We start from the raw sequence: 25,644 nt of genomic DNA on the forward strand, positions 1-25,644 counted from the left end.
CGAATGTGATGGCTAAACTAGAGAGGTTTACAGTGTACTGCGTGGAAATACTAGTACCAAGATGATCGAACTAATAGGACACATACCCTTCGAGAGCTTGTACGTGCAGAATTGCCGAATAGACAAATGATACCACACATACATAACATGGGAACATCATGTCATAATAGGAACAGATATATATATATATGGGACTGAGATAAGACACTTATATACATGCTGTGATATATAGAGCATAGGAAGGATACATGAAATCTATAAGCATGGTATGATACACGATACACTGTGATTCGTAATACATGCTGACTTATCACATATCCGGAACATCAATGCCATTTTGCTTACGAAAAGATCACTTTAATTATGAAGAAACTACTACATATAGAAATAAATCAATGACTCACTAAGTTAATATATATTTGCACAGTTGCGATACAGCATGAGTCAGTTACGCTTGTTCGCAATACGGTGAGATGTTCTGTTGCGCGACTACCTACAATGTGGCACCCCGAAGGATATGAAAAGTCAATGACATATTTTTTTCTTTATCGTTTTATATATCTTTTCATTCTGTCTGGCACCTGGATGATTAAAATGATTTTTCAACGCACTGCCTTCATACCGAGCACACTCACACATATACACACATTCACATATAAATCCTAGTTGACACTATGAAGTGATTCAAATATATATATAATATTTCCATAATATATATATATATATATATATATGCATATGTATATACATACACACTGAATGGTTCCCAGTGATCAGTTGATATCTTTTTCAACCACAAATCACATTTAATTCCATGCCATCGCAATCGAGACTGAGAGACGCTCGAAGGAGGCATCCGTTGGAAATTGAAACGTGAACGAACAGAGGATTCGAACCCAGCTAACCCGTAACAAAGTTACAGTGACGTAAACCAATACGCTATCAAGAGAGATATAAGTTGAGTACGACTTTCTTATATTTATATCCTCGAATTACATACACCTACACGAAATATCGCGTTCAAACCATCTCCGCTATGATAGAGCATTGGATAGTACGTGCGCGTGGGAAAGTTTATACATACACACTGAATGGTTCCCAGTGATCAGTTAATATACTTTTCAACCACAAATCACTTTTAATTCCATGCCATCGCAATCGAGACTGAGAGACGCTCGAAGAGGCATCCGTTGGAAATTGAAACGTGGACGAGCAGAGGATTCGAACCCAGCTAACTCGTGACAAAGATACAGTAACGTAAACGAATACGCTATCAAGAGAGATATAAGTTGAGTACGACTTTCTTATATTTGTATCCTCGAATTACATACTCGTACACCTACACGAAATATCGCGTTCAACCCATCTCCGCTATGATAGAGCATACAAATATAAGAAAGTCGTACTCAACTTATATATACATATATATATATATATATATATATATATATATATATATATGTGTGTGTGTGTGTGTGTGTGTGTGTGTGTGTGTGTGTGTGTGTGTGTGTGTGTGTGTGTGTGTGTGTGTGTGTGTGTGTGTGTGTGTGTGTGTGTGTGTGTGTGTGTGTGTGTGTGTGTGTGTGTGTGTGTGTGTGTGTGTGTGTGTGTTAGTGTGTGTGTGTGTGTGTGTGTGTGTGTGTGTGTGTGTGTGTGTGTGTGTGTGTGTGTGTGTGTGTGTGTGTGTGTGTGTGTGTGTGTGTGTGTGTGTGTGTGTGTGTGTGTGTGTGTGTGTGTGTGTGTGTGTGTGTGTGTGTGTGTGTGTGTGTGTGTGTGTGTGTGCTTTCATCATCTTAACAACTGCCTTCCCCTCATCCTTCCTTATTTCTCCTCCATTCTCCTCATTCATCACTCTCATTTTCTTCGCACTTCCCACTGCAGCAATCTTTCCTTCCCTATCCTCCTTCACATTAAGCAACTCCCTAAAATATTCTGCCCATCTTCCCCTTACTGACTTCTCTTCCATTATCATCTCTCCATCTGCACCTTTTACCTTTTCTTCTCTACTTGATTCGCCTCCTCTTCCTCTCTTAATTTCTTTCCAAAACATATTTTTATTACTTTCAAAAATTTCTGTCATACTCATACCCCATTTCACATCTGCTCTCCTCTTTGCAACCTTTACCTTTTGCTTTACTTCTCTTTTCTTTTCTTTGTACTTCTCATATGACTCCCTCGTCCTATTTTGTAACCAATCTGTGAAAGCTCGCTTCTTCTCTTCTACAACCTTTTTTGTTTCCTCATCCCACCATTCACTACCCTTTCTTCTATTTCCCCCTGTCCTTCTTGTTCCACACACCATCCTTGCACACTTTATGACTCCCTCCTTGAACCATCCCCATTCCTCCTCCACACCCAGCTCTACTCTACCCTTTACTCCCTCCCACTCCTCCTTCAGCTTCTCTCCGTACTCCTTCTCCTTTTCCTTCTTATTCAAAGAGTTCACTCTAAGAACCTCCCTACCTTTTGTCCCTTTCCTCTTTCTCCATCTATCCTCCACTTTCAACTTACCTTCCAGCAAAAAATGATCTGATATTCCCCCACCCTCTCCCCTTAGCTTAGCGCTCTATCTACCACCCTTCCCTCCACCACCCTCTCCCATGTGTACTTATGCTTGACTTTCTTCCGAAACACTGTATTTGCTATCATCAACTCTCTTTCTAGACACATTTCCACCATCAACTCTCCACTACGATTCTTTCCTGGAACTCCACATTTCCCAACCACTCCTAACTATTAACAAACTGATTAAAAGATTCAAAGATTTTATCAAAAAACACCACAAACTACTACACCGCATCCTTTTCCCCAACCCACCTTACAAACAACGTTTTCTGATTGGCTTTGAAAAATTGGGTAACACGCTTTTGAAGAAAAGAGATTTGGTATTCGTTGTGAAGAACTAGGGACAGACAAGGGGTGGAATTAGAACTGTAAATAGCTATAAAAATACTGTAAAATAGTTCAACAAATATGGAGTTATCTATATATTTTGTGTATGATTTTCACTTCTTGTGAATCAAGTAATTCCAAAGTACGTATGGGTAGTGGTGGTGGTGGTGGTGGTGGTGGTGATGGTGTTTTGTTAGCGTTGGGGTTGGGGTTGGCGTTAGTGTTGTTGTTGGTGATGGTGTTGGTGTTAGCGTTGGTGTGGTTGTTCTTGTGGTTGTTGGTGTTGGTTTTGTTGATAGTGTTGGTGATTATGAAAAGTTTTTGTATGAAGTCAGGTCTTCGCAATATCATAGTAATTTTCTGATTTGTGATTCCCCATAAAGTCTTTGCAAACTTTCTTGATTGATAGCCATGCATCTTTTTCAACGCATTAGTTCCCTATTCTGTGATTCTACAAGAATATTTTCCTTGATTTTTTGATCACTTACTTTGGGAAAACTATCTTTCAAATATGCAAATCCCTTGCAATTTTTATCAAAACATTTAATGAATTTCTTTAACCCCAGTTTAATATTCAAAAGAGGCAGATGAGTTTTCTCAGGATCAACAAGTGAGTACTAATAACGTTCTTTTTTCCTGGAACTAGTGATCGCTGTGGCCACGCTTTTCTATATAATGATTTTTTATCGCGATTGTACCTCTCATAGATGAAGCAACAAAACTTAGTGTAGTCCTTATGCTTTCCAAGTAAAAGTGCTACCTCCTTTAGGTCACCAAAGATATCCCATTTAAATTCATCATACTTAATTTTCTGATAAAAACTTCATAGCCTTATATGTTTCTTTCACGATAGATGCGTAAACCAGAGGAGTAGAAGGAAACGTGTTTCTACTATGGAAAAGGTCTTTTCAAGCTTTGGAAGAGTCAATAAACAAACTCTTCTCATTTGTGTTATATCCGCGACCAAGTTCCTTCATAACAGACTGTACATCATTGCAGAATTGCAGACCATCCTCAAGTTTCTTGTTTCTGCAATACTACAAGCAATTTCTGTAATGAATCGTATATAACATCAAATGACAAGAATGTACTGGAACAAAAAATGTGGATGATGAAAAAAAATTAATTTAAGAATATTTTTTGGATTCAGAATATAAAAATGCGTGAAAAACAAGTGTCCCTTTTCTTTGGACAAATTCTTTGTTGACCAGTGTAACCAACTATTCTATCATGGAAATGGTGAAAGGCAGATTTAAGGAGGGTGATAGAACGGAGGGATAGTAAAAGTTATACAGTGGTCAGCATTCTTTTCTGAGTGAAGATTAGTCTCCAAATACAAAAGAATATTGCGTGACTCTGGTCAGTAGAGGTGTCAATAAAGTGCATAGACTGCATAAAACTCATTCAGTCAGTACCCTCATATACGGGGTCAATTTTGTGGCGGCGATAAAGCAAGAGGAGGAAAGAAAGACCCAAGGAAAGGAAGGAGTAAGGGAGTTCTACCTCGACTTTCTCCTTCGGCCCCTCCTACTAGCTCTTCTATCCTATTCTCGTCCACGCCCTTGCATTGCAAGATTTTCCTACGACCCACCTTCCCTAAGAAGATTAGGAGGGAGGGAGTAGGAGGAGAACCTTGCGATGAAAGGGAAAGGGCGATAATAGGTTAGAAGAGACAGCTGGAGGTGCCGAAGGAGGAGGTCGAAGTGGGGCTCGGAGATATAAAAGAGAGGGGGAGGCTGAGAGCCGCACCAATCCACTGGCCGACCAAGCACAGCGACATCTTTCCTCTTCTCCTGCTTCGTCGGTAGAACCTAACTGCGTCATGGCTTCTGCAACCACGTCCTTTGTTCTCGTGAGTTTCTTTGAGATCGTTTGGTGCAGTGGAGTACCGTAAGGCTCGTTCGTAGAAAGCGAGAGATGGTCTTATTGCCCTGCTGAGGTTTAGATGAATCCTGTCCCAGTGACGTTTTCACGGATCTCAATGGTAATCCCTCTCGTGTGTGTGTGCGTGCGTGTGTGTGTGTGCGTGCGTGTGTGTGTGTGTGTTTGTGTGTGTGTGTGTGTGTGTGTGTGTGTGTGTGTGTGTGTGTGTGTGTGTGTGTGTGTGTGTGTGTGTGTGTGTGTGTGTGTGTGTGTGTGTGTGTGTTTGTGTGTGTGTGTGTGTGTGTGTGTGTGTGTGTGTGTGTGTGTGTGTGTGTGTGTGTGTGTGTGTGTGTGTGTGTGTGTGTGCAGGTGAATGCATTTGCGTGAGCGTGTACAAGTTTTGATACCCTTATGTTGTTGTTATATTAAGAACATAAGAATAAAGGAGACTGCAAGAGACCATAAGGCCTACACTAGGCAGCTCCGTATCCATCACCACCTATCATCCCCATCCATAAAGTTGTCTAATAGTTTTTTAAAACAACTGGTAGTTTCAGTGGTTACTACATGGTTACTAAGTTTATTCCATTCGTCGAGCACCCTATTAGTAAACAAATTCTTGCCTATTTCATTCTTAAATTTAAATTTGTCCAGTTCATACCCATTACTGCGAGTCCTGCCCTGTTGTTTTATTATGATGACCTTGTTTGCATCACCCTTGTTATAGACTTTGATCCACTTGAACACTTCTATTAGATCACCCCGCACTCTGCGTCTTTCCAGAGAGTGTAAGTTAAGGTGCCTAAGCCTCTCTTCGCAAGGCAAATTTCCGAGTCCATGTATCATTTTGGTCATTCTTCTCTGTACTGATTAAAGATGAACGTCAAACCTCGAAGGTGAGCTTGAGAACACTTGCAGTTGCCTCTGAAAAAATGAAGACATAAATGTCTTTCACTGTCTCCAAGACCGATTTTCTTCTTCTTTACCCTCGACTGAGGCTTTCTCTTCTTCAAAGAGTTTGGAAGCGACGTACAGTAGGTCTTCTTTCGGTGTGTACCTCATAAGGAAGACGAATTGTGAAACCCATACCCCCGTCACTAAACACCTTCAGCAAAATTAGGCGGTCTTTAATGTTCTCGAGATTGTCTGACTTATGTTCAGCCAGTAAACTTCATGAAAGTTGTCTTCACTTCTGAATTGAGTACGCATCGCGTGAATGGAATGCCTTGCCTTTTTCAGGGCCTATGAGGAAGGCAGAAACTAAAGTCATTCGTCTCATAAATCTTGTTACTGAGAGTCTTCACCCTAGTACCCACCGCAATGTTAGGTCATTTTGATCGCCATTTGGACGTTCATACGTAATCTAAATATAGTATGTTATACAAAACTCTCGCTATTAATGTTTGACTTGAATTTCTGAAAAAAGTCTTCTTTGACGACATACTTTTTCAGGGGTAATTTTATTTGTTCACTCTTTTCCCTTTATTAGTAGGATCTGGAATCCCTCCTGACATTTTCCCAACTACTGACTAAAACCTACCTCCATAGAAAGAAAATATCAACACATTTCCCTCTTCTACAACTTAGGTTTGAATTTGTATATATTCTTCCATTTCCATCCCGAGCAGTGATTTCCTGGTCTTTGCGTTATTTTATTTTATTCTTATCCTTAGATGTTCTTTATTTGATGTGAAAAATGGGCGAAACAGTATTGAATTTAAAAAATTGATAAAGGATAATTTTGCGGAGTTGGGCAAATTCAGGCAAAGAGCCCACCTTACAAAGTGTTGCCTTTGGAGAACTGGGAGGGGCAGGAGCAGCAAAGCATTCAGGACAGAGGACCCAACTCTGACAAAATATCCATTTGGCACAGGTGTTCCTGCTGGCGGTGTTGGCAATCTCTGCGACCGAGGGCAGTTACCCTGTCCCGGTCGTCCCCATCCTGAAGGACCAGCGTTCCATCGACGCCCACGGCAACTACAACTTCGCCTACAGCACCGGCGACGGCATCTCCAGGACGGAGGACGGCGCTCAGAGCTACGGCCAAACGTCCAAGGGTGGCTTCAGGTAGGACACGTGAGCCCGCTCCATTTTGGTGAGACTTTAGCTTTTTATTTTCTTCGTTGCAATTCTTTATTTTCATCTATTTTACATTTGCTTATTCATTCTTTTTTCTAATTTTGTGTATATGTAATGCGACGAAGCTCAGTGTTGCATTTAAGAGAAGAAAGACCGACAAAAATTTGACGGACCGATAAGAAACGAGAAATACAAACGAACGTATTTAGATGAATATGTCAGTGAATGAATGAGTATATACACAGATGTATATAAAGACATACAATTACATATGATACCTGTCACTATTTTACTGCAAGTCAGCTTTCAAGAGCACGGTGTTATTTTATCATTTCTCAGCAACAGTTGAGTAATTCTATTAAACTATAAATACAATTTTTTCTGAGAGGAGTACTCTGTATATATACTTGAATGAGTATATACATAGATGTATATAAAGACATACAATTACATATAATACCTGTCATTATTTTACTGCAAGTCAGCTTTCAAGAGCACGGTGTTATTTTATCATTTCTCAGCAACAGTTGAGTAATTCTATTAAACTGTAAATAAAAAAAATTCTGAGAGGAGTACTCTGTATATATACTTGAATATACATATTTCACTTGTTTGCCACGAAATTCCTTTTTCTCCTCTTTCTATAGCTACACTTCACCTGAGGGCGTTCCCGTCCAAATTCAATTCGTGGCGGACAAGGGAGGCTTCCAACCCAGCGGCGCTGTGCTCCCCGTTGCCCCACCGCTACCGTACAAGCGTGTCCAACAATTCAACTACAGGTATTAACCTACGAGTATATTATAAAGATGAATGTACGAGTGTGCGTACATACATATTTACTTACTGCCAATTAACATGGAACAACGGGCGAAAATATTTGAAAAAAAAAAAAAGTGTTTGGGGACTTCCACGCTTACCAGATTTTGAAGTCAATGATTCGTAATGATAATTTTAATAAATTAGGTATACACTGAGTATGCCCACATTTGTTGAAAATGCCTTAAAACTGATATGAAGCCAAGTCGCCTTCAGACGTTTTCTGAGTTTAGAACTCAGACACAGTGATGTGACGTCATTCCTAAGCCTCACCTACCTGCACGTCACCAGGCTTAGTAGATTAGGCTTTTTCGTCCCTAGATCACTTCTACACAGATGCTATTTTCATATTTTGGTATGGTTGAGTTCACTGAAGCACCGGAGCTTTCACGCCGCAGCACCTAGTTCCACGTCTAATCACTTGTAAGCCTTACCCCGTTATATTTGTTTATTTCCTCACTTACTTGCCTTGGCAGTCCGTCCACCTTAGGCAAGCAGCTGAGAGCCCCTCACTTTTATATATGTATATTTTTTTGTCACAATAAAGACATTTCTATAACGTGTTGTCTAATTTGTACCCAACTTGACTGATTCTTGACTTAGTCATCCGGTCTTGCTGTAGTGATGCCAGTTCAACTCAGGATCAAGCTCTATGAGTGAATAAAATCGCCTGCCCTCTATCGAAACTGAGTCCTTAGGCTAGGCTATCAGTTCCTTGGTTTTGTGAATATGGCTGTATCACCCAGACAGCCCAAAAAGAATCTTTTAGAGCTGACTACAACTGTCTTATGTCAGTCAGAAAGAATCACTAATTGGGGAAATTATGTGATTGACATTGTCGTCATTGGCGATTCTATTCAGGTATTACAACGACGAAAGTCCATCAAGGATACGTTCCTGCTTCACCACTACCTATAGGTCGGCTTGGTCCTTCGTGAAATTGAGATTAGGACGGCAGTTAGCAGTCCACTCAAATCATGCGGGTGTAGATTTGTAGTGGTTACTACAATTGTCCTTGTTGGAGGAAGCTAGGATATTTAAAGTCAATCCCATGACTGATCTGTTTATTGGAAATGACGATGATGGTATTTACAATATTTGTGGCGAAATTCTGGTTTCTTTTTGTGTTACATATGCAATTATTCAAAATCTTTTTATAATACATAAATATGCTTTTTACAGGATGTAGAGGGATATGTTTTATTTTATTTACAAAATAAATTAAGTTGTTACAGTGAACATTGTTATTTATATTAATTACATATAGTAGAAATCATGTTTAGTCGAACGCATGTTCTAAGGGGTGACTATTGTTTATCCCGTACTCTGCGATCACGGGTCCTGAAGGGGTAATTACACGTGTTGGCTACAGAACACTACAGAACTCTCCCCCTAGTGACGAGGCAGGAGGAACGATATCTGTTTTTTCTTAGTAGTGTGTTTGTGGTTTGTAGCCCGTGTGTCCGGAGGTGTCGGAAGAGCAACAGGATCTTGTCAGAGAGGAGGTATGCAGGCTTGGCGCGGTCTATGGAGATGACGTCAGTGGTTCCACGGCGATCGATGGTCAAGTTCTTCCTTGTCCTCTTTACGACTCTATATGGGCCATCGTATGGTTGTTGAAGAGGCTTCTTTACTCCCTCCACGCGAACGAAAACATGTGAGCAGTCTTCGAGGTCCTGGCTCACAAACGCTCTTGTAGGTGAGGTACGCGGTGGCACTGGCTGGAGTTTCTGCATTGTATCTGTAAGATTAGTAGCATAATCTTGAACGCTGCAGGGCTGCGTTATAGGGGCAGATGCAAGAAACTCACCGGGCAGACGGAGTGGAGTGCCATAAAGAAGTTCTGCAGAGGAGTGGCCAAGGTCTTCCTTGAGGGACGTGCGTATACCGAGGAGGACCATTGGAAGCACCGTAGATCAGTTGGTGCGGTCGCGTGCTGTTGCTGCAAGTGAAGCCTTGAGTTGTCGGTGGAAGCGTTCGACGAGTCCGTTGGATTGGGGATGGTAGCTTGCTGTTCTGAAACGCCGGATACCTAGCAAAGACATAACCTTGTTCCATAGATTGGATTCAAATTGGCTACCACGGTCGGATGTGAGGCTGAGTGGTGTACCGAATCTTGAAATCCAGGTGGTTATAAAAGCTTTGGCTACTGTATCTGTGCTTATGTCAGTAAGCGGGATTGCTTCGGGCCAGCGTGTAAAACGGTCTACACAAGTAAGAATATACCTGAAGCTGTCGGAGAAGGGAAGCGGTCCGACGATGTCGATGTGGACGTGCTCGAGTCGAGTGGAGACTGGGCGAAAGGTACCTGGAGGGGAGATGGTGTGGCGTGTGACCTTGGAAGCTTGGCATTTGACGCAGGTGCGGGTCCAGTGTCGAACGTCTTTGGCGATTCCACTCCAGATGAAGCGTGATGACATCATGTGCTGCGAAGCTCGAATACCTGGGTGGGAGAGGTCATGTAAATGGCGGAACAAGGGATACCTGTGGTTCTCGGGCAAGTAGGGACGGATGGTGTCCGTGGATACATCGGCGTAGAGCTGAGTGTTGGTTCCAGGGAGCTGTACCTTCTTCATCTGCAACGCGGGGTTTTCCATCAATCGCTGCAGCTCGGTATCACCAGCTTGGTCTGCAGTGATGGCGGCGTAGTCGATGAGAGAGGTAGAGACTGCAGATATGTTGCGCGAGAGTGCATCGGCAGGACAGTTATCTTCACCTCGAACAAAACGAATATCTGTGGTGAATTGGGAGATGAAATCTATGTGTCGGAGTTGTCTAGGGGAGTATGTTGTCTTGTTATGAATGAATGTTGTTGTGATTGGTTTGTGGTCGGTGTATATGTGGAATTGTCGTCCTTCGACGAAATACCTGAACCTGTTGACAGCCTTGTAGATGGCTAGGAGTTCCTTGTCGAAGGCGCTGTATTTCTTCTCGGCATTGTTGAACTTCTTTGAGAAGAAGGCGATGGGTTTCCAGGCATCGTTGATGTATTGCTGCAGAACTGCGCCGACACCTGTGTCTGAAGCATCTGTCGAGATGGAAGTGATGGCATCAGGAATAGGAAAACTAAGGGCGGTAGCATTCCCGAGTGCTTCTTTGGCTGCCATGAAAGCTGCATCAGTTTCGGCGTCCCAGTTGAGTACGATGGAACGTCCCCTCTTGCACGGCTTGATCATGGAGTAGAGCGGTTGGAGCAGTTGAGCGCAGCCTGGAATGAAACGATTATAGAAATTTAACATACCAAGGAATTGCTTGAGTTGGCGCTGTGTTGTAGGTTTCGGGAAACTCTGGATGGCGTCGCAGCGGGATGAGACAGGGGTGACGCCTGAAGGTGTGACGGTGTGTCCTAGAAAGTTGATGGATGACACACCGAAGTCAGATTTCTCGAGATTGATGTGGATGCCGTAGTCTTGTAGGCGGGTAAAGACTTGCTTCAGATGGTCTTGGTGCGTGGCTTCGTCAGGGCTGGCGATGAGTACATCGTCGATGTAGGTGAAGCAAAAAGGCAGGCCTCGTAGGACTTCGTCCATGAATCTCTGGAAAGTTTGGGCAGAGTTCTTGAGGCCGAAGGGCATTCGAACGTATTCGAACAAGCCAAAAGGTGTTGTGACAGCTGTTTTGAGGATGTCAGGCGGGTTGACCGGAATATGATGGAAGGCTTTTACAAGATCGATCCGGGAGTATACGCCAATTCCTGCAAGGTGTGAGGAAAACTCCTGTATGTTGGGAACTGGGTACCTATCCATCACAGTTCGTGAGTTGAGGGCGCGGTAGTCACCGCATGGCCTGATGTCGCCGTTGCTTTTGGGGACGATGTGGAGAGCTGACGACCAGTTGCTTGAGCTTGGACGAATGATACCTTGACGCATGAGGGCTTCCAGTTCTGCCTTGGCTAGCTTGAGGCGTTCCGGAGCCAGACGACGGGCTTTGGCGTAGACTGGAGGTCCCGTAGTCTCTATGTGGTGCACTACGTGGTGTTTCACAGTCGTGGTCGTGGAGTAAGGTTGTGTCAAGGCAGGAAAGTTCCTGAGGAGAGAAGCAAACTTGTTATCAGCACTGATGGTTGAAAGCTGGCTACTTACTCCGGTTGTTGGCCTGGCGTTGGATGACATCGATGTAAGGGGGTCGTGGAGCTTGCGATTTTTAATATCGATCAGGAGATCGAAGTGGGTCAAAAAATCGGCGCCAAGGATGGGTTGGGAAACTGATGCAACGTAGAAGGTTCACTCAAAGGATCGGCGAAGGTTGAGTTCTAGCTGAAGTGTCTTCCTCTTGAAAACGGGTATCTTGGTGCCGTTGGCTGCGTAGAGGGAAGACATCGGCGGCAGTGATTGCTGGCTTGCTGTGGCAGGCAGGACACTGACTTCAGCTCCGGTATCGATGAGGTATGTGGCGTTGGAGAGTGGATCAAATACGAAGAAGAGTTTCGATGTATGTTGGCGAACGCTGTGCGCCGTTAGCGTTCGCCCATCGTGTTTAACGGTGACGGTGAGAAGGTGCACGGCTGTGTACATTTCCTCGCATCTTGTCCAAAGCGACGATGGTAGTAGCAGACGCCTGATGTGTGCTTGGGTCTTCCTCTGGATGTAGATCTGGAGCGGTTGCGGTAGTATCTTGGTGACGGGGGTCGTTGTTGAAGATTGGCAACCTGCTCATGGAGGGCGCTAACCTGGAGGGTGAGTTTGGAGATTAGCTCGGTTAACGTCATGCTTACGTGATTAATATGCAGCGATGTTCGTGGGCAGCTGGGTTGGCGGGGCTGGGCAGGCTGGGTCAACGGGCAGGACAACCCGGGACGGCGGGGCTGGGCACGGCAGGGCGGCGGGCGGGGCTGGGCACGGCAGGGCGGCGGGCGGGGCTGGGCACGCTGGTGCGGCAGGCAGGCAGGGGCGGCGGTGGTGCTAGGCTAAGCAGCCAAGCACGGACGGCGGGGCGGGGCTGACCGGGTCGCCGGGGCCGGGCTGGACGGGTAGGCCGGGCGGGACGAGAAGGCTGCGGCAGTGGCGGCGGTAGTCTACGACTGGCAGCAAGGGCGGCGGAAGTCCAGGGCAGGCGACCGGTCACTCCAGGGTCACCAAATGTAGTGGTTACTACAATTGTCCTTGTTGGAGGAAGCTAGGATATTTAAAGTCAATCCCATGACTGATCTGTTTATTGGAAATGACGATGATGGTATTTACAATATTTGTGGCGAAATTCTGGATTCTTTGTGTTACATATGCAATTATTCAAAATCTTTTTATAATACATAAATATGCTTTTTACAGGATGTAGAGGGATATGTTTTATTTTATTTACAAAATAAATTAAGTTGTTACAGTGAACATTGTTATTTATATTAATTACATTTAGTTGAAATCATGTTTAGTCGAACGCATGTTCTAAGGGGTGACTATTGTTTATCCCGTACTCTGCGATCACGGGTCCTGAAGGGGTAATTACACGTTTTGGCTACAGAACACTACAGATTAACTCCGAGGTTGAAGGATTTTATAGCCTCGAAAGCGAGGTTGGTAGAAGCATAGACCTGCTAACATACAAGTCCTGGGTTCGAGTCCGGGGACAACTGTCGGAAATTATGTGACTGACATTGTCGTCATTGGCGATTCTATTCAGGTATTATAACGACGAAAGTCCATCAAGGATACGTTCCTGCTTCACCACTACCTATAGGTCGGCTTGGTCCTTCGTGAAATTGAGATTAGGACGGCAGTTAGCAGTCCACTCAAATCATGCGGGTGTAGATTAACTCCGAGGTTGAAGGATTTCATAGCCTCGATAGCGTGGTTGGTAGAAGCATAGACTTGCCAACATACAAGTCCTGGGTTCAGGTCAGGGGACAACTGTCGGAATTCATGTGATTGACATCGTCGTCATTGGCGATTCTATTCAAATATATATATATATATATATATATATATATATATATATATATATATATATATATATATATATATATATATGAAAGAAGACACTGATGTAGGACCGAGAATATTCTTAACCGGTTTTCCTTACAGCTTCTTCAGAGGAATAGAATGATACCCCTGGATAAAGCTCGAGGTACAGATAGAGGACCCGACACCACAATCCCTCCAACTAGGCAGGGGACGCGGGCGGGTGGATAGAGACCTGTAAATGAATAAATAATTAATAAGTTAATAGATAGAATTAAATTAAAATGTGTTTCCCAAAATATGTATTAAAATGAGTAAAAGTGTAAAAATGAGAAAACTGACGTGTGAAACCTGCCGGACAAAAGACCATTGGATATTTATCCACCGATTATCTTTTGTCAGACAGGTTTCACACTCATAACATTCTACACTCACATTAGTTTTCTCATTTTTACACATTTACTCATTTTAATACATGTTCTAAGAAATATATCTTAATTTCATTTAACATATTTCAGCAGATTCATTACTTATTCATTTACAGGTCTCTGTCCACCCATCCGCGTCCCCTGCCTAGTTGGTGGGATTGTGGTGTCGGGTCTTCTATGTATACAGCCAGCTTCATCCAGGAGTATTATTAATCTGAAGAAGCTCTAAGCTAAACCGGTCAGAAATAAACTTGGTCCTAGTCCAGTATCTTTATCTTCCACCATCCTCAAACAAGTCACAATGTCTCTCTCTTTCTCTCTCTCTCTATATATATATATATATATATATATAAATATATATATATATATATATATATATGTATATACATATATGTATATATATATATATATATATTCATATATATATATCACATCATTTTATCTATGCTAAAGAAAATCTCCACTCATAGAGAAATGATGCTGCTCTATTGTAATGCGACTGCCCTGCGTTATGCTGCTCCCCTCCCTCTTAATGCTGTCTTGTACCACTTCTTTCACTATATATTTCCATTTTGTCCTTATCTCCTGTGGCAGGGGAAAGAAAGAATACTGCTACCAAGTTTTCCCACTTGGGTCATAAAGGCGGCTAGAACGGGGTGGAGTGATGGGACTAGGCATCCTACTCTCTGAAACCATGAGGGGTATATTCCTACGAGAAGTCAAATCATAAGAGGGTCTGGGAGGAGTTTTCCAAACAGATCCCTAAGATTTAGGACTTTTAATGTGCGTGGGTGTGGTACAGATGAGAGTGAAAGGGAATAGGTACGCAGTATGTTCGTGAAAAGGAAAATAGATGTGTTGACATTAAGTGAAATAAAGTTGAATGCGATGGGTGATTTTGAGTTTGGGAGTGTATTGGGGTGGGTATAGAGAGTGAGGAGAGGGCAAGGGAGGGAGGGGGTGGCTCTACTAGTGAGTGAAGAGATAGGTAAGCGTGTGGTGTAGTGGAAGTAGGTTCCTTCAAAGTCAATATGGATGAAGGTGAAACTGAGAAGAGAGATATGAATCTTTGTAAGCGCATATGGGCTTGGAAGGAAGAAGGTTGTAGAGGAAATTGAGGCGTTTTTGATCAATTTAAATGAGTGTTTAGATCTACCAGTGACATCAAAATACTGTCACTGGTAGATCTTACTCACTGCGCCATGTTTATTATTGTTCGTAAGATTCGTAATGACATTCTTGAATAACAAAGACGAATGTGATGGCTAAACTAGAGAGGTTTACAGTGTACTGCGTGGAAATACTAGTACCAAGATGATCGAACTAATAGGACACATACCCTTTGAGAGCTTGTACGTGCAGAATTGCCGAATAGACAAATGATACCACACATACATAACATGGGAACATCATGTCATAATAGGAACAGATATATATATATATATATATATGGGACTGAGATAAGACACTTATATACATGCTGTGATATATACAGCATAGGAAGGATACATAAAATCTATAAGCATGGTATGATACACGATGCACTGTGATTCGTAATACATGCTGACTTGTCACATATCCGGAACAACAATGCCATTTTGCTTACGAAAATATCACTTTAATTATGAAGAAACTACTACATATAGAAATAAATCAATGACTCACTAAGTTGATATATATTTGCACAGTTGCGATAAAGCATGAGTCAGTTACGCTTGTTCGCAATACGGTGATATTTTCTGTTGCGCGACTACCTACAATGTGGCACCCCAAAGGATATGAAAAGTCAATGACATATTTTTTTCTTTATATTTTTATATATTTTTTCATTCTGTCTGGCACCTGGATGATTGAAATTATTTTTCAACGCACTGCCTTCATACCGAGGACACTCACACATATACACACATTCACATATAAATCCTAGTTGACACTATGAAGTAATTTAGATATATATAATATTTCCATAATATATATATATATATATATATATATATATATATATATATATATATATGCATATGTATATACATACACACTGAATGGTTCCCAGTGATCAGTTGATATCTTTTTCAACCACAAATCACATTTAATTCCATGCCATCGCAATCGAGACTGAGAGACCCTCGAAGGAGGCATCCGTTGGAAATTGAAACGTGAACGAGCAGAGGATTCGAACCCAGCTAACCCGTAACAAAGTTACAGTGACGTAAACCAATACGCTATCAAGAGAGATATAAGTTGAGTACGACTTTCTTATATTTGTATCCTCGAATTACATACACCTACACGAAATATCGCGTTCAAACTATCTCCGCTATGATAGAGCATTGGATAGTACGTGCGCCTGGGAAAGTTTATACATACACACTGAATGGTTCCCAGTGATCAGTTAATATACTTTTCAACCACAAATCACTTTTAATTCCATGCCATCGCAATCGAGACTGAGAGACGCTCGAAGAGGCATCCGTTGGAAATTGAAACGTGGACGAGCAGAGGATTCGAACCCAGCTAACTCGTGACAAAGATACAGTAACGTAAACGAATACGCTATCAAGAGAGATATAAGTTGAGTACGACTTTCTTATGTTTGTATCCTCGAATTACATACACCTACACGAAATATCGCGTTCAACCCATCTCCGCTATGATAGAGCATACATATATATATATGTGTGTGTGTGTGTGTGTGTGTGTGTGTGTGTGTGTGTGTGTGTGTGTGTGTGTGTGTGTGTGTGTGTGTGTGCGTGTGTGTGTGTGTGTTTGTGTGTGTGTGTGTGTGTGTGTGTGTGTGTGTGTGTGTGTGTGTGTGTGTGTGTGTGTGTGTGTGTGTGTGTGTGTGTGTGTGTGTGTGTGTGTGTGTGTGTGTGTGTGTGTGTGTGTGTGTGTGTGTGTGTGTGTGTGTGTGTGTGTGTGTGTGTGTGTGTGTGTGTGTGTGTGTGTGCTTTTATCATCTTAACAACTGCCTTCACCTCATCCTTCCTTATTTCTCCTCAATTCTCCTCATTCATCACTCTCATTCTCTTCGCACTTCCCACTGCAGCAATCTTTCCTTCCCTATCCTCCTTCACATTAAGCAACTCCCTAAAATATTCTGCCCATCTTCCCCTTACTGCCTTCTCTTCCATTATCATCTCTCCATCTTCACCTTTTACCTTTTCTTCTCTACTTGATTCGCCTCCTCTTCCTCTCTTAATTTCTTTCTAGACACATTTCCACCATCAACTCTCCACTACGATTCTTTCCTGGAACTCCACACTTCCCAACCACTCCTAACTATTAACAAACTGATTAAAATATTCAAAGATTTTATAAAAAAAAAAAAAAACACAAACTACTACACCGCATCCTTTTCCCCAACCCACCTTACAAACAACGTTTTCTGATTGGCTTTGAAAAATTGGGTAACACGCTTTTGAAGAAAAGAGATTTGGTATTCGTTGTGAAGAACTAGGGACAGACAAGGGGTGGAATTAGAACTGTAAATAGCTATAAAAATACTGTAAAATAGTTCAACAAATATGGAGTTATCTATATATTTTGTGTATGATTTTCACTTCTTGTGAATCAAGTAATTCCAAAGTACGTATGGGTAGTGGTGGTGGTGGTGATGGTGTTGGTGTTAGCGTTGGTGTGGTTGTTCTTGTGGTTGTTGGTGTTGGTTTTGTTGTTAGTGTTGGTGATTATGAAAAGTTTTTGTATGAAGTCAGGTCTTCGCAATATCATAGTAATTTTCTGATTTGTGATTCCCCATAAAGTCTTTGCAAACTTTCTTGATTGATAGCCATGCATCTTTTTCAACGCATTAGTTCCCTATTCTGTGATTCTACAAGAATATTTTCCTTGATTTTTTCATCACTTACTTTGGGAACACTATCTTTCAAATATGCAAATCCCTTGCAATTTTTATCAAAACGTTTAATGAATTTCTTTAACCCTAGTTTAATATCCAAGAGAGGCAGATGAGTTTTCTCAGGATCAACAAGTGAGTACTAATAACGTTCTTTTTTCCTGGAACTAGTGATCGCTGTGGCCACGCTTTTCTATATAATGATTTTTTATCGCGGTTGTACCTCTCATAGATGAAGCAACAAAACTTAGTGTAGTCCTTATGCTTTCCAAGTAAAAGTGCTACCTCCTTTAGGTCACCAAAGATATCCCATTTAAATTCATCATACTTAATTTTCTGATAAAAACTTCATAGCCTTATGTGTTTCTTTCACGATAGATGCGTAAACCAGAGGAGTAGAAGGAAACGTGTTTCTACTATGGAAAAGGTCTTTTCAAGCTTTGGAAGAGTCAATAAACAAACACTTCTCATTTGTGTTATATCCGCGACCAAGTTCCTTCATAACAGACTGTACATCATTGCAGAATTGCAGACCATCCTCAAGTTTCTTGTTTCTGCAACACTACAAGCGATTTCTGTAATGAATCATTTATAACATCAAATGACAAGAATGTACTGGAACAAAAAATGTGGATGATAAAAAAAAATTAATTTAAGAATATTTTTTGGATTCAGAATATAAAAATGTGTGTAAAACAAGTGTCCCTTTTCTTTGCACAAATTCTTTGTTGACCAGTGTAACCAACTATTCTATCATGGAAATGGTGAAAGGCAGATTTAAGGAGGGTGATAGAACGGAGGGATAGTAAAAGTTATACAGTGGTCAGCATTCTTTTCTGCGTGAAGATTAGTCTCCAAATACAAAAGAATATTGCGTGACTCTGGTCAGTAGAGGTGTCAATAAAGTGCATAGACTGCATAAAACTCATTCAGTCAGTACCCTCATATACGGGGTCAATTTTGTGGCGGCGATAAAGCAAGAGGAGTAAATAAAGACCCAAGGAAAGGAAGGAGTAAGGGAGTTCTACCTCGACTTTCTCCTTCGGCCCCTCCTACTAGCTCTTCTATCCCATTCTCATCCACGCTCTTGCATTGCAAGATTTTCCTCCGACCCACCTTCCCTAAGAAAATTAGGAGGGAGGGAGTAGGAGGAGAACCTTGCGATGAAAGGGAATGGACGAGAATAGGTTAGAAGAGCCAGCTGGATGCCGAAGGAGGAGGTCGAAGTGGGGCTCGGAGATATAAAAGAGAGGGGGAGGCTGAGAGCCGCACCAATCCACTGACCGACCGACCACAGCGACATCGTTCCTCTTCTCCTCCTTCGTCGGTACAACAGCGCCATGGCTTCTGCAACCACGTCCTTTGTTCTCGTGAGTTTCTTTGAGATTGTTTGGTGCAGTGGAGTACCGTAAGGCTCGTTCGTAGAAAGCGAGAGATGGTCTTATTGCCCTGCTGAGGTGCAGATAAATCCTGTCCCAGTGACGTTTTCACGGATCTCAATGGTAATCCCTCTCGTGTGTGTGTGCGTGCGTGTGTGTATGTGTGTGTGTGTGTGTGTGTGTGTGTGTGTGTGTGTGTGTGTGTGTGTGTGTGTGTGTGTGTGTGTGTGTGTGTGTGTGTGTGTGTGTGTGTGTGTGTGTGTGTGTGTGTGTGTGTGTGTGTGTGTGTGTGTGTGTGTGTGTGTGTGTGTGTGTGTGTGTGTGTGTGTGTGTGTGTGTGTGTGTGTGTGTGTGTGTGTGTGTGTGTGTGTGTGTGTGTGTGTGTGTGTGTGCAGGTGAATGCATTTGCGTGAGCGTGTACAAGTTTTGATACCCTTATGTTGTTGTTATATTAAAAACATAAGAATAAAGGAGACTGCAAGAGACCATAAGGCCTACACTAGGCAGCTCCGTATCCATCACCACCTGTTATCCCCATCCATAAAGTTGTCTAATAGTTTTTTAAAACAACTGGTAGTTTCAGCGCTTACTACAAGGTTACTAAGTTTATTCCATTCATCGACCACCCTATTAGTAAACAAATTCTTGCCTATTTCCTTCTTAAATTTAAATTTTTCCAGTTTATACTCATTACTGTGAGTCCTGCCCTGTTGTTTTATTATGATGACCTTGTTTGTATCACCCTTGTTATAGACTTTGATCCACTTGAACACTTCTATTAGATCACCCCGCACTGCGTCTTTCCAGAGAGTGTAAGTTAAGGTGCCTAAGCCTCTCTTCGTAAGGCAAATTTCCGAGTCCATGTATCATTTTGGTCATTCTTCTCTGTACTGATTAAAGATGAACGTCAAACCTCGAAGGTAAGCTTGAGAACACTTGCAGTTGCCTCTGAAAAAATGAAAACATAAATGTCTTTCACCGTCTCCAAGACCGATTTTCTTCTCCTTTACCCTCGACTCAGGCTTTCTCTTCCTCAAAAAGATGGAAGCGACGTAGGTCTTCTTTCGGTGTGTACCTCATAAAGAAGACGAACTGTGAAACCCATACCCCCGTCACGAAACACCTTCAGCAAAATTAGGCGGTCTTTAAGGTTCTCGAGATTGTCTGACTTATGTTCAGCCAGTAAACTTCATGAAAGTTGTCTTCACTTCTGAATTGAGTACGCATCGCGTGAATGGAATGCCTTGCCTTTTTCAGGGCCTATGAGGAAGGCAGAAACTAAAGTCATTCGTCTCATAAATCTTGTTACTGAGAGTCTTCAGCCTAGTACCCACCGCAATGTTAGGTCATTTTGATCGCCATTTGGACGTTCATACGTAATCTAAATATAGTATGTTATACAAAACTCTCGCTATTAATGTTTGACTTGAATTTCTGAAAAAAAGTCTTCATTGACGACATACTTTTTCAGGGGATATTTTATTTGTTCACTCTTTTCCCTTTATTAGTAGGATCCGGAATCCCTCCTGACATTTTCCCAACTAATGACTAAAACCTACCTCCATAGAAAGAAAATATCAACACATTTCCCTCTTCTACAACTTAGGTTTGAATTTGTATATATTCTTCCATTTCCATCCCGAGCAGTGATTTCCTGGTCTTTGCGTTATTTTGTTTTATTGTTATCCTTAGATGTTCTTTATTTGATGTGAAAAATGGGCGAAACAGTATTGAATTAAAAAACTTGATAAAGGATAATTTTGCGGAGTTGGGCAAATTCAGGCAAAGAGCCCACCTTACAAAGTGTTGCCTTTGGAGAACTGGGAGGGGCAGGAGCAGCAAAGCATTCAGGACAGAGGACCCAACTCTGACAAAATATCCATTTGGCACAGGTGTTCCTGCTGGCGGTGTTGGCAATCTCTGCGACCGAGGGCAGCTACCCTGTCCCGGTCGTCCCCATCCTGAAGGACGAGCGTTCCATCGACGCCCACGGCAACTACAACTTCGCCTACAGCACCGGCGACGGCATCTCCAGGACGGAGGACGGCGCTCAGAGCTACGGCCAAACGTCCAAGGGTGGCTTCAGGTAGGACACGTGAGCCCGCTCCATTTTGGTGAGACTTTAACTTTTTTATTTTCTTCGTTGCAATTTTTATTTTCATTTATTTTACATTTGCTTATTCATTCTTTTTTCTAATTTTGTGTATATGTATTGCGACGAAGCTCAGTGTTGCTTTTAAGAGAAGAAAAACCGACGAAAATTTGACGGACCGATAAGAAACGAGAAATACAAACGAACGTATTTAGATGAATATGTCAGTGAATGAATGAGTGTATACACAGATGTATACAAAGACATACAATTACATATAATACCTGTCATTATTTTACTGCAAGTCAGCTTTCAAGAGCACGGTGTTATCTTATCATTTCTCAGCAGCAGTTGAGTAATTCTATTAAACTGTAAATAAAAAAAATTCTGAGAGGAGTACTCTGTATATATACTTGAATATACATATTTCACTTGTTTGCCACGAAATTCCTTTTTCTCCTCTTTCTATAGCTACACTTCACCTGAGGGCGTTCCCGTCCAAATTGAATTCGTGGCGGACAAGGGAGGCTTCCAACCCAGCGGCGCTGTGCTCCCCGTTGCCCCACCGCTACCGTACAAGCGTGTCCAACAATTCAACTACAGGTATTAACCTACGAGCATATCATAAAGATGAATGTACGAGTGTGCGTACATACATATTTACTTACTGCCAATTAACATGGAACAACGGGCGAAAATATTTGAAATAAAAGTGTTTGGGGACTTCCACGCTTACCAGCCTCTGAAGTCAATGATTCGTAATGATAATTTTAATAAATTAGGTATACACTGAGTATGCCCACATTTGTTGAAAATGCCTCAAAACTGATATGAAGCCAAGTCGCCTTCAGACGTTTTCTGAGTTTAGAACTCAGACACAGTGATGTGACGTCATTCCTAAGCCTCACCTACCTGCACGTCACCAGGCTTAGTAGATTAGGCTTTTTCGTCCCTAGATCACTTCTACACAGATGCTATTTTCATATTTTGGTATGGTTGAGTTCACGGAAGCACCGGAGCTTTCACGCCGCAGTGCCTAGTTCCACGTCTAATCACTTGCAAGCCTTACCACGTTATATTTGTTTATTTCCTCACTTACTTGCCTTGGCAGTCCGTCCACCTTAGGCAAGGAGCTGAGAGCCCCTCACTTTTATATATGTATAATTTTTGTCACAATAAAGACATTTCTATAAGGTGTTGTCTAATTTGTACCCAACTTGACTGATTCTTGACTTAGTCATCCGGTCTTGCTGTAGTGATGCCAGTTCAACTCAGGATCAAGCTCTATGAGTGAATAAAATCGCCTGCCCTCTATCGAAACTGAGTTCTTAGGCTAGGCTATCAGTTCCTTGGTTTTGTGAATATGGCTGTATCACCCAGACAGCCCAAAAAGAATCTTTTAGAGCTGACTACAACTGTCTTATGTCAGTCAGAAAAAATCCCTAATTGGGGAAATTATGTGATTGACATTGTCGTCATTGGTGATTCTATTCAGGTATTACAACGACGAAAGTCCATCAAGGATACGTTCCTGCTTCACCACTACCTATAGGTCGGCTTGGTCCTTCGTGAAATTGAGATTAGGACGGCAGTTAGCAGTCCACTCAAATCATGCGGGTGTAGATTAACTCCGAGGTTGAAGGATTTTATAGCCTCGATAGCGTGGTTGGTAGAAGCATAGACTTGCCAACATACAAGTCCTGGGTTCGAGTCAGGGGACAACTGTCGGAATTCATGTGATTGACATCGTCGTCATTGGCGATTCTATTCAAATTGATATATGTATATATATATATATGTATGTATATATAAAATATATGTATATATATATATATATATATATATATATATATATATATATGAAAGAAGACACTGATGTAGGACCGAGAATATTCTTAATCGGTTTTACTTACAGCTTCTTCAGAGGAATAGAATGATACCCCTGGATAAAGCTCGTGGTACAGATAGAGGACCCGACAACACAATCCCTCCAACTAGGCAGGGGACGCGGGTGGGTGGATAGAGACCTGTAAATGAATAGATAATTAATATGTTAATAGATAGAATTAAATTAAAATGTGTTTCCCAAAATATGTATTAAAATGAGTAAAAGTGTAACAATGAGAAAACTGACGTGTGAAACCTGCCGGACAAAAGACCATTGGATATTTATCCACCGATGATCTTTTGTCAGACAGGTTTCACACTCATAACATTCTACACTCACATTAGTTTTCTCATTTTTACACTTTTACTCGTTTTAATACATGTTCTAAGAAATATATTTTAATTTCATTTAACTTATTTCAGCAGATTCAATATATATTCATTTACAGGTCTCTGTCCACCCACCCGCATCCTCTGGCTATTTGGTGGGATTGCGGTGTCGGATCTTCTATGTATACAGCCAGCTTCATCCAGGAGTATTATTCATCTGAAGAAGCTCTGAGCGAAACCGGTCAGAAATAAACTCGGTCCTAGTCCAGTATCTTTATCTTCCACCATCCTCAAACATGTCACAATCTCTCTCTCTCTCTCTCTCTCTCTCTCTCTATATATATATATATATATATATATATGTATATATATATATATATATATATGTATTGTAAATGTTCTATCCTTTCTTGGTGGTATAATTAAACACTTTAAGACCCTTTAAACATGTCTTATTCCCAAGTATATTACACAGCGCAGACTTTTCCAGGTCTGCTTAGCTACCACCTCAAGGATTGACTGGTGGTCGTCTCTCCGGGGTAGCTATACTTTCTTCAACTTCCTTACATCAGCAATAATGAGTGGTACATGGTATTCTAATATTATTACATTTGTTACAGTTTATAGGTCTTAGAATTCTTTTATATTACAATAGTTTGAATGTTTAGTTGATTATGCTTATAAATATATTATGGTTATTAATCTAGGTTACATAGTATATTGGATATGGATAAAAGGTGTTCTTAGGAGTCAGGGGCAGTTCACGGTTTGGTCACGTGAAGGAAGGGGTTGGGTGCTGTGTGTGTATTCGTATGTGTGTTGCTGTGTAATTTTCGGTTGTGTTGTAATCTGTGAGATTATGGTTACATAATACCCCCCTCCCGGCGAGAGGTGACTCCTGTCACCTGGGGTAAGGAGCGGCGAGGGGGCTTGCTAATTACCATACATGGATAGATAGGTATATATAGATATGGGCTTGTCGACTTGACATACATAGATGTATACATATATATATATCTATATGGCGAATATGACGTGATACCTGTTTTGAACCTTAACCCGTGGATGCACGGTGGGGTCAAACTGACCCCAAGCGAATTTTAAACTTAAAATACTTTAGTTTCAATTGATATATTTGAACATGGCTTTGTGACTTTTCCCAAATAATTGAAAGTTATGTTCTAGGTGCAGTAATTTTCAAAAATAGATCATAATAGTCTCCATTTTAATAGTTACACTATTCCTGCACTACTGGGGTCAAAATGACCCCATCTCAATGTAACGTTAAATTAAATCTGCATAAATCACCCTCTGTATTACAGTTATCAAATGAAATATATACTATTTGTACAGGCATTTTACAGTGAATATGTAAAAGTGAAAACTTTTAATGTATAGCTGAGAAAATTCTTCATTCAGAAAGAACTGTCAGATAGTGTCAAACACGCAACAAATGTAAATTAAGTTCAAACAAATTTTCACACAACGTTCTGTCCTCGCTGTCATAGAAATTACACCATCAGTTGAGCACGGGTGCTGGTTACAGGAACAACACTCTCCGCAATGGCTCGTAGGAAATCACTGAGTAATGAACGTATTTCAGAAATACTTCTCCAAACCGATGTAGATGCAGATACAGATGACATAAGTGACGAAGAGTTTATACCTCAAGTTGGTGACGGCTCTAGTGATTGTTCTGATGCTGACGAGGATATTTCTGAAGATGTAACAGCATCACGTGTTGCTGTGGACACTAGATACTTACAGTCTCCTTCTAGCGATCGTTGGTTCTTCAATGAGCTTTCCTCACAAGATAGAATGAAGAGTTTGAACAAATTGACTTCACAATCCGGTGTTACAGCATACGCAACAAATCGAATAACAGAAGACCCATGTATTGCATTTGATTTACCTTTTGACAGAGATATGATGGGGGCCATTCTGGTTGAAACTAATAAATAAGGGCAGCGGATATGTCAAGATTGGAAACTCATCACAGAAAATGAGCTCCGTGCTTATATTGACCTCTGCATTGTTCGTGGCGTCTATCGCAGTAAAAACCAAGCTGTAAGGCAATTATGGAGCCCCGAATTTGGCCCTCCAATATTTTCAAAAACAATGTCAGTGAAAA

General features: G+C 41.5%; 2 protein-coding genes across 2 annotated transcripts; both read left to right on the plus strand.

Annotated features, from left to right (window-relative positions):
- The first annotated feature begins 4,656 nt into the window (after nt 1-4,656).
- On the plus strand, nt 4,657-8,043 carry LOC143023865 (endocuticle structural glycoprotein SgAbd-8-like). Its single transcript, XM_076182522.1, has 3 exons — nt 4,657-4,744; nt 6,629-6,822; nt 7,482-8,043. The coding sequence occupies exons 1-3, from the start codon at nt 4,715-4,717 to the stop codon at nt 7,618-7,620; spliced, it is 363 nt and encodes a 120-aa protein (XP_076038637.1). The 5' UTR covers nt 4,657-4,714; the 3' UTR covers nt 7,621-8,043.
- Nucleotides 8,044-19,035: 10,992 nt separating this feature from the next.
- On the plus strand, nt 19,036-22,455 carry LOC143023860 (endocuticle structural glycoprotein SgAbd-8-like). Its single transcript, XM_076182515.1, has 3 exons — nt 19,036-19,195; nt 21,097-21,290; nt 21,768-22,455. Exons 1-3 carry the CDS (start codon nt 19,166-19,168, stop codon nt 21,904-21,906), a joined length of 363 nt encoding a protein of 120 aa, XP_076038630.1. The 5' UTR covers nt 19,036-19,165; the 3' UTR covers nt 21,907-22,455.
- Nucleotides 22,456-25,644: the final 3,189 nt, after the last annotated feature.

Source organism: Oratosquilla oratoria, unplaced genomic scaffold (genome assembly GCF_046742065.1).
Source record: "Oratosquilla oratoria isolate Oo_2021 unplaced genomic scaffold, ASM4674206v1 SCAFFOLD67, whole genome shotgun sequence".
NCBI lineage: Eukaryota > Metazoa > Arthropoda > Malacostraca > Stomatopoda > Squillidae > Oratosquilla > Oratosquilla oratoria.

Bases quoted from the DNA above. Each gene is read 5' to 3' on its own strand.
- LOC143023865 (XM_076182522.1), top strand. From the start codon at position 4,715: ATGGCTTCTGCAACCACGTCCTTTGTTCTC. The intron at 4,745-6,628 runs GTGAGTTTCTTT...CATTTGGCACAG, and splicing joins CAACCACGTCCTTTGTTCTC to GTGTTCCTGCTGGCGGTGTT. The intron at 6,823-7,481 runs GTAGGACACGTG...CTCTTTCTATAG, and splicing joins ACGTCCAAGGGTGGCTTCAG to CTACACTTCACCTGAGGGCG.
- LOC143023860 (XM_076182515.1), top strand. From the start codon at position 19,166: ATGGCTTCTGCAACCACGTCCTTTGTTCTC. The intron at 19,196-21,096 runs GTGAGTTTCTTT...CATTTGGCACAG, and splicing joins CAACCACGTCCTTTGTTCTC to GTGTTCCTGCTGGCGGTGTT. The intron at 21,291-21,767 runs GTAGGACACGTG...CTCTTTCTATAG, and splicing joins ACGTCCAAGGGTGGCTTCAG to CTACACTTCACCTGAGGGCG.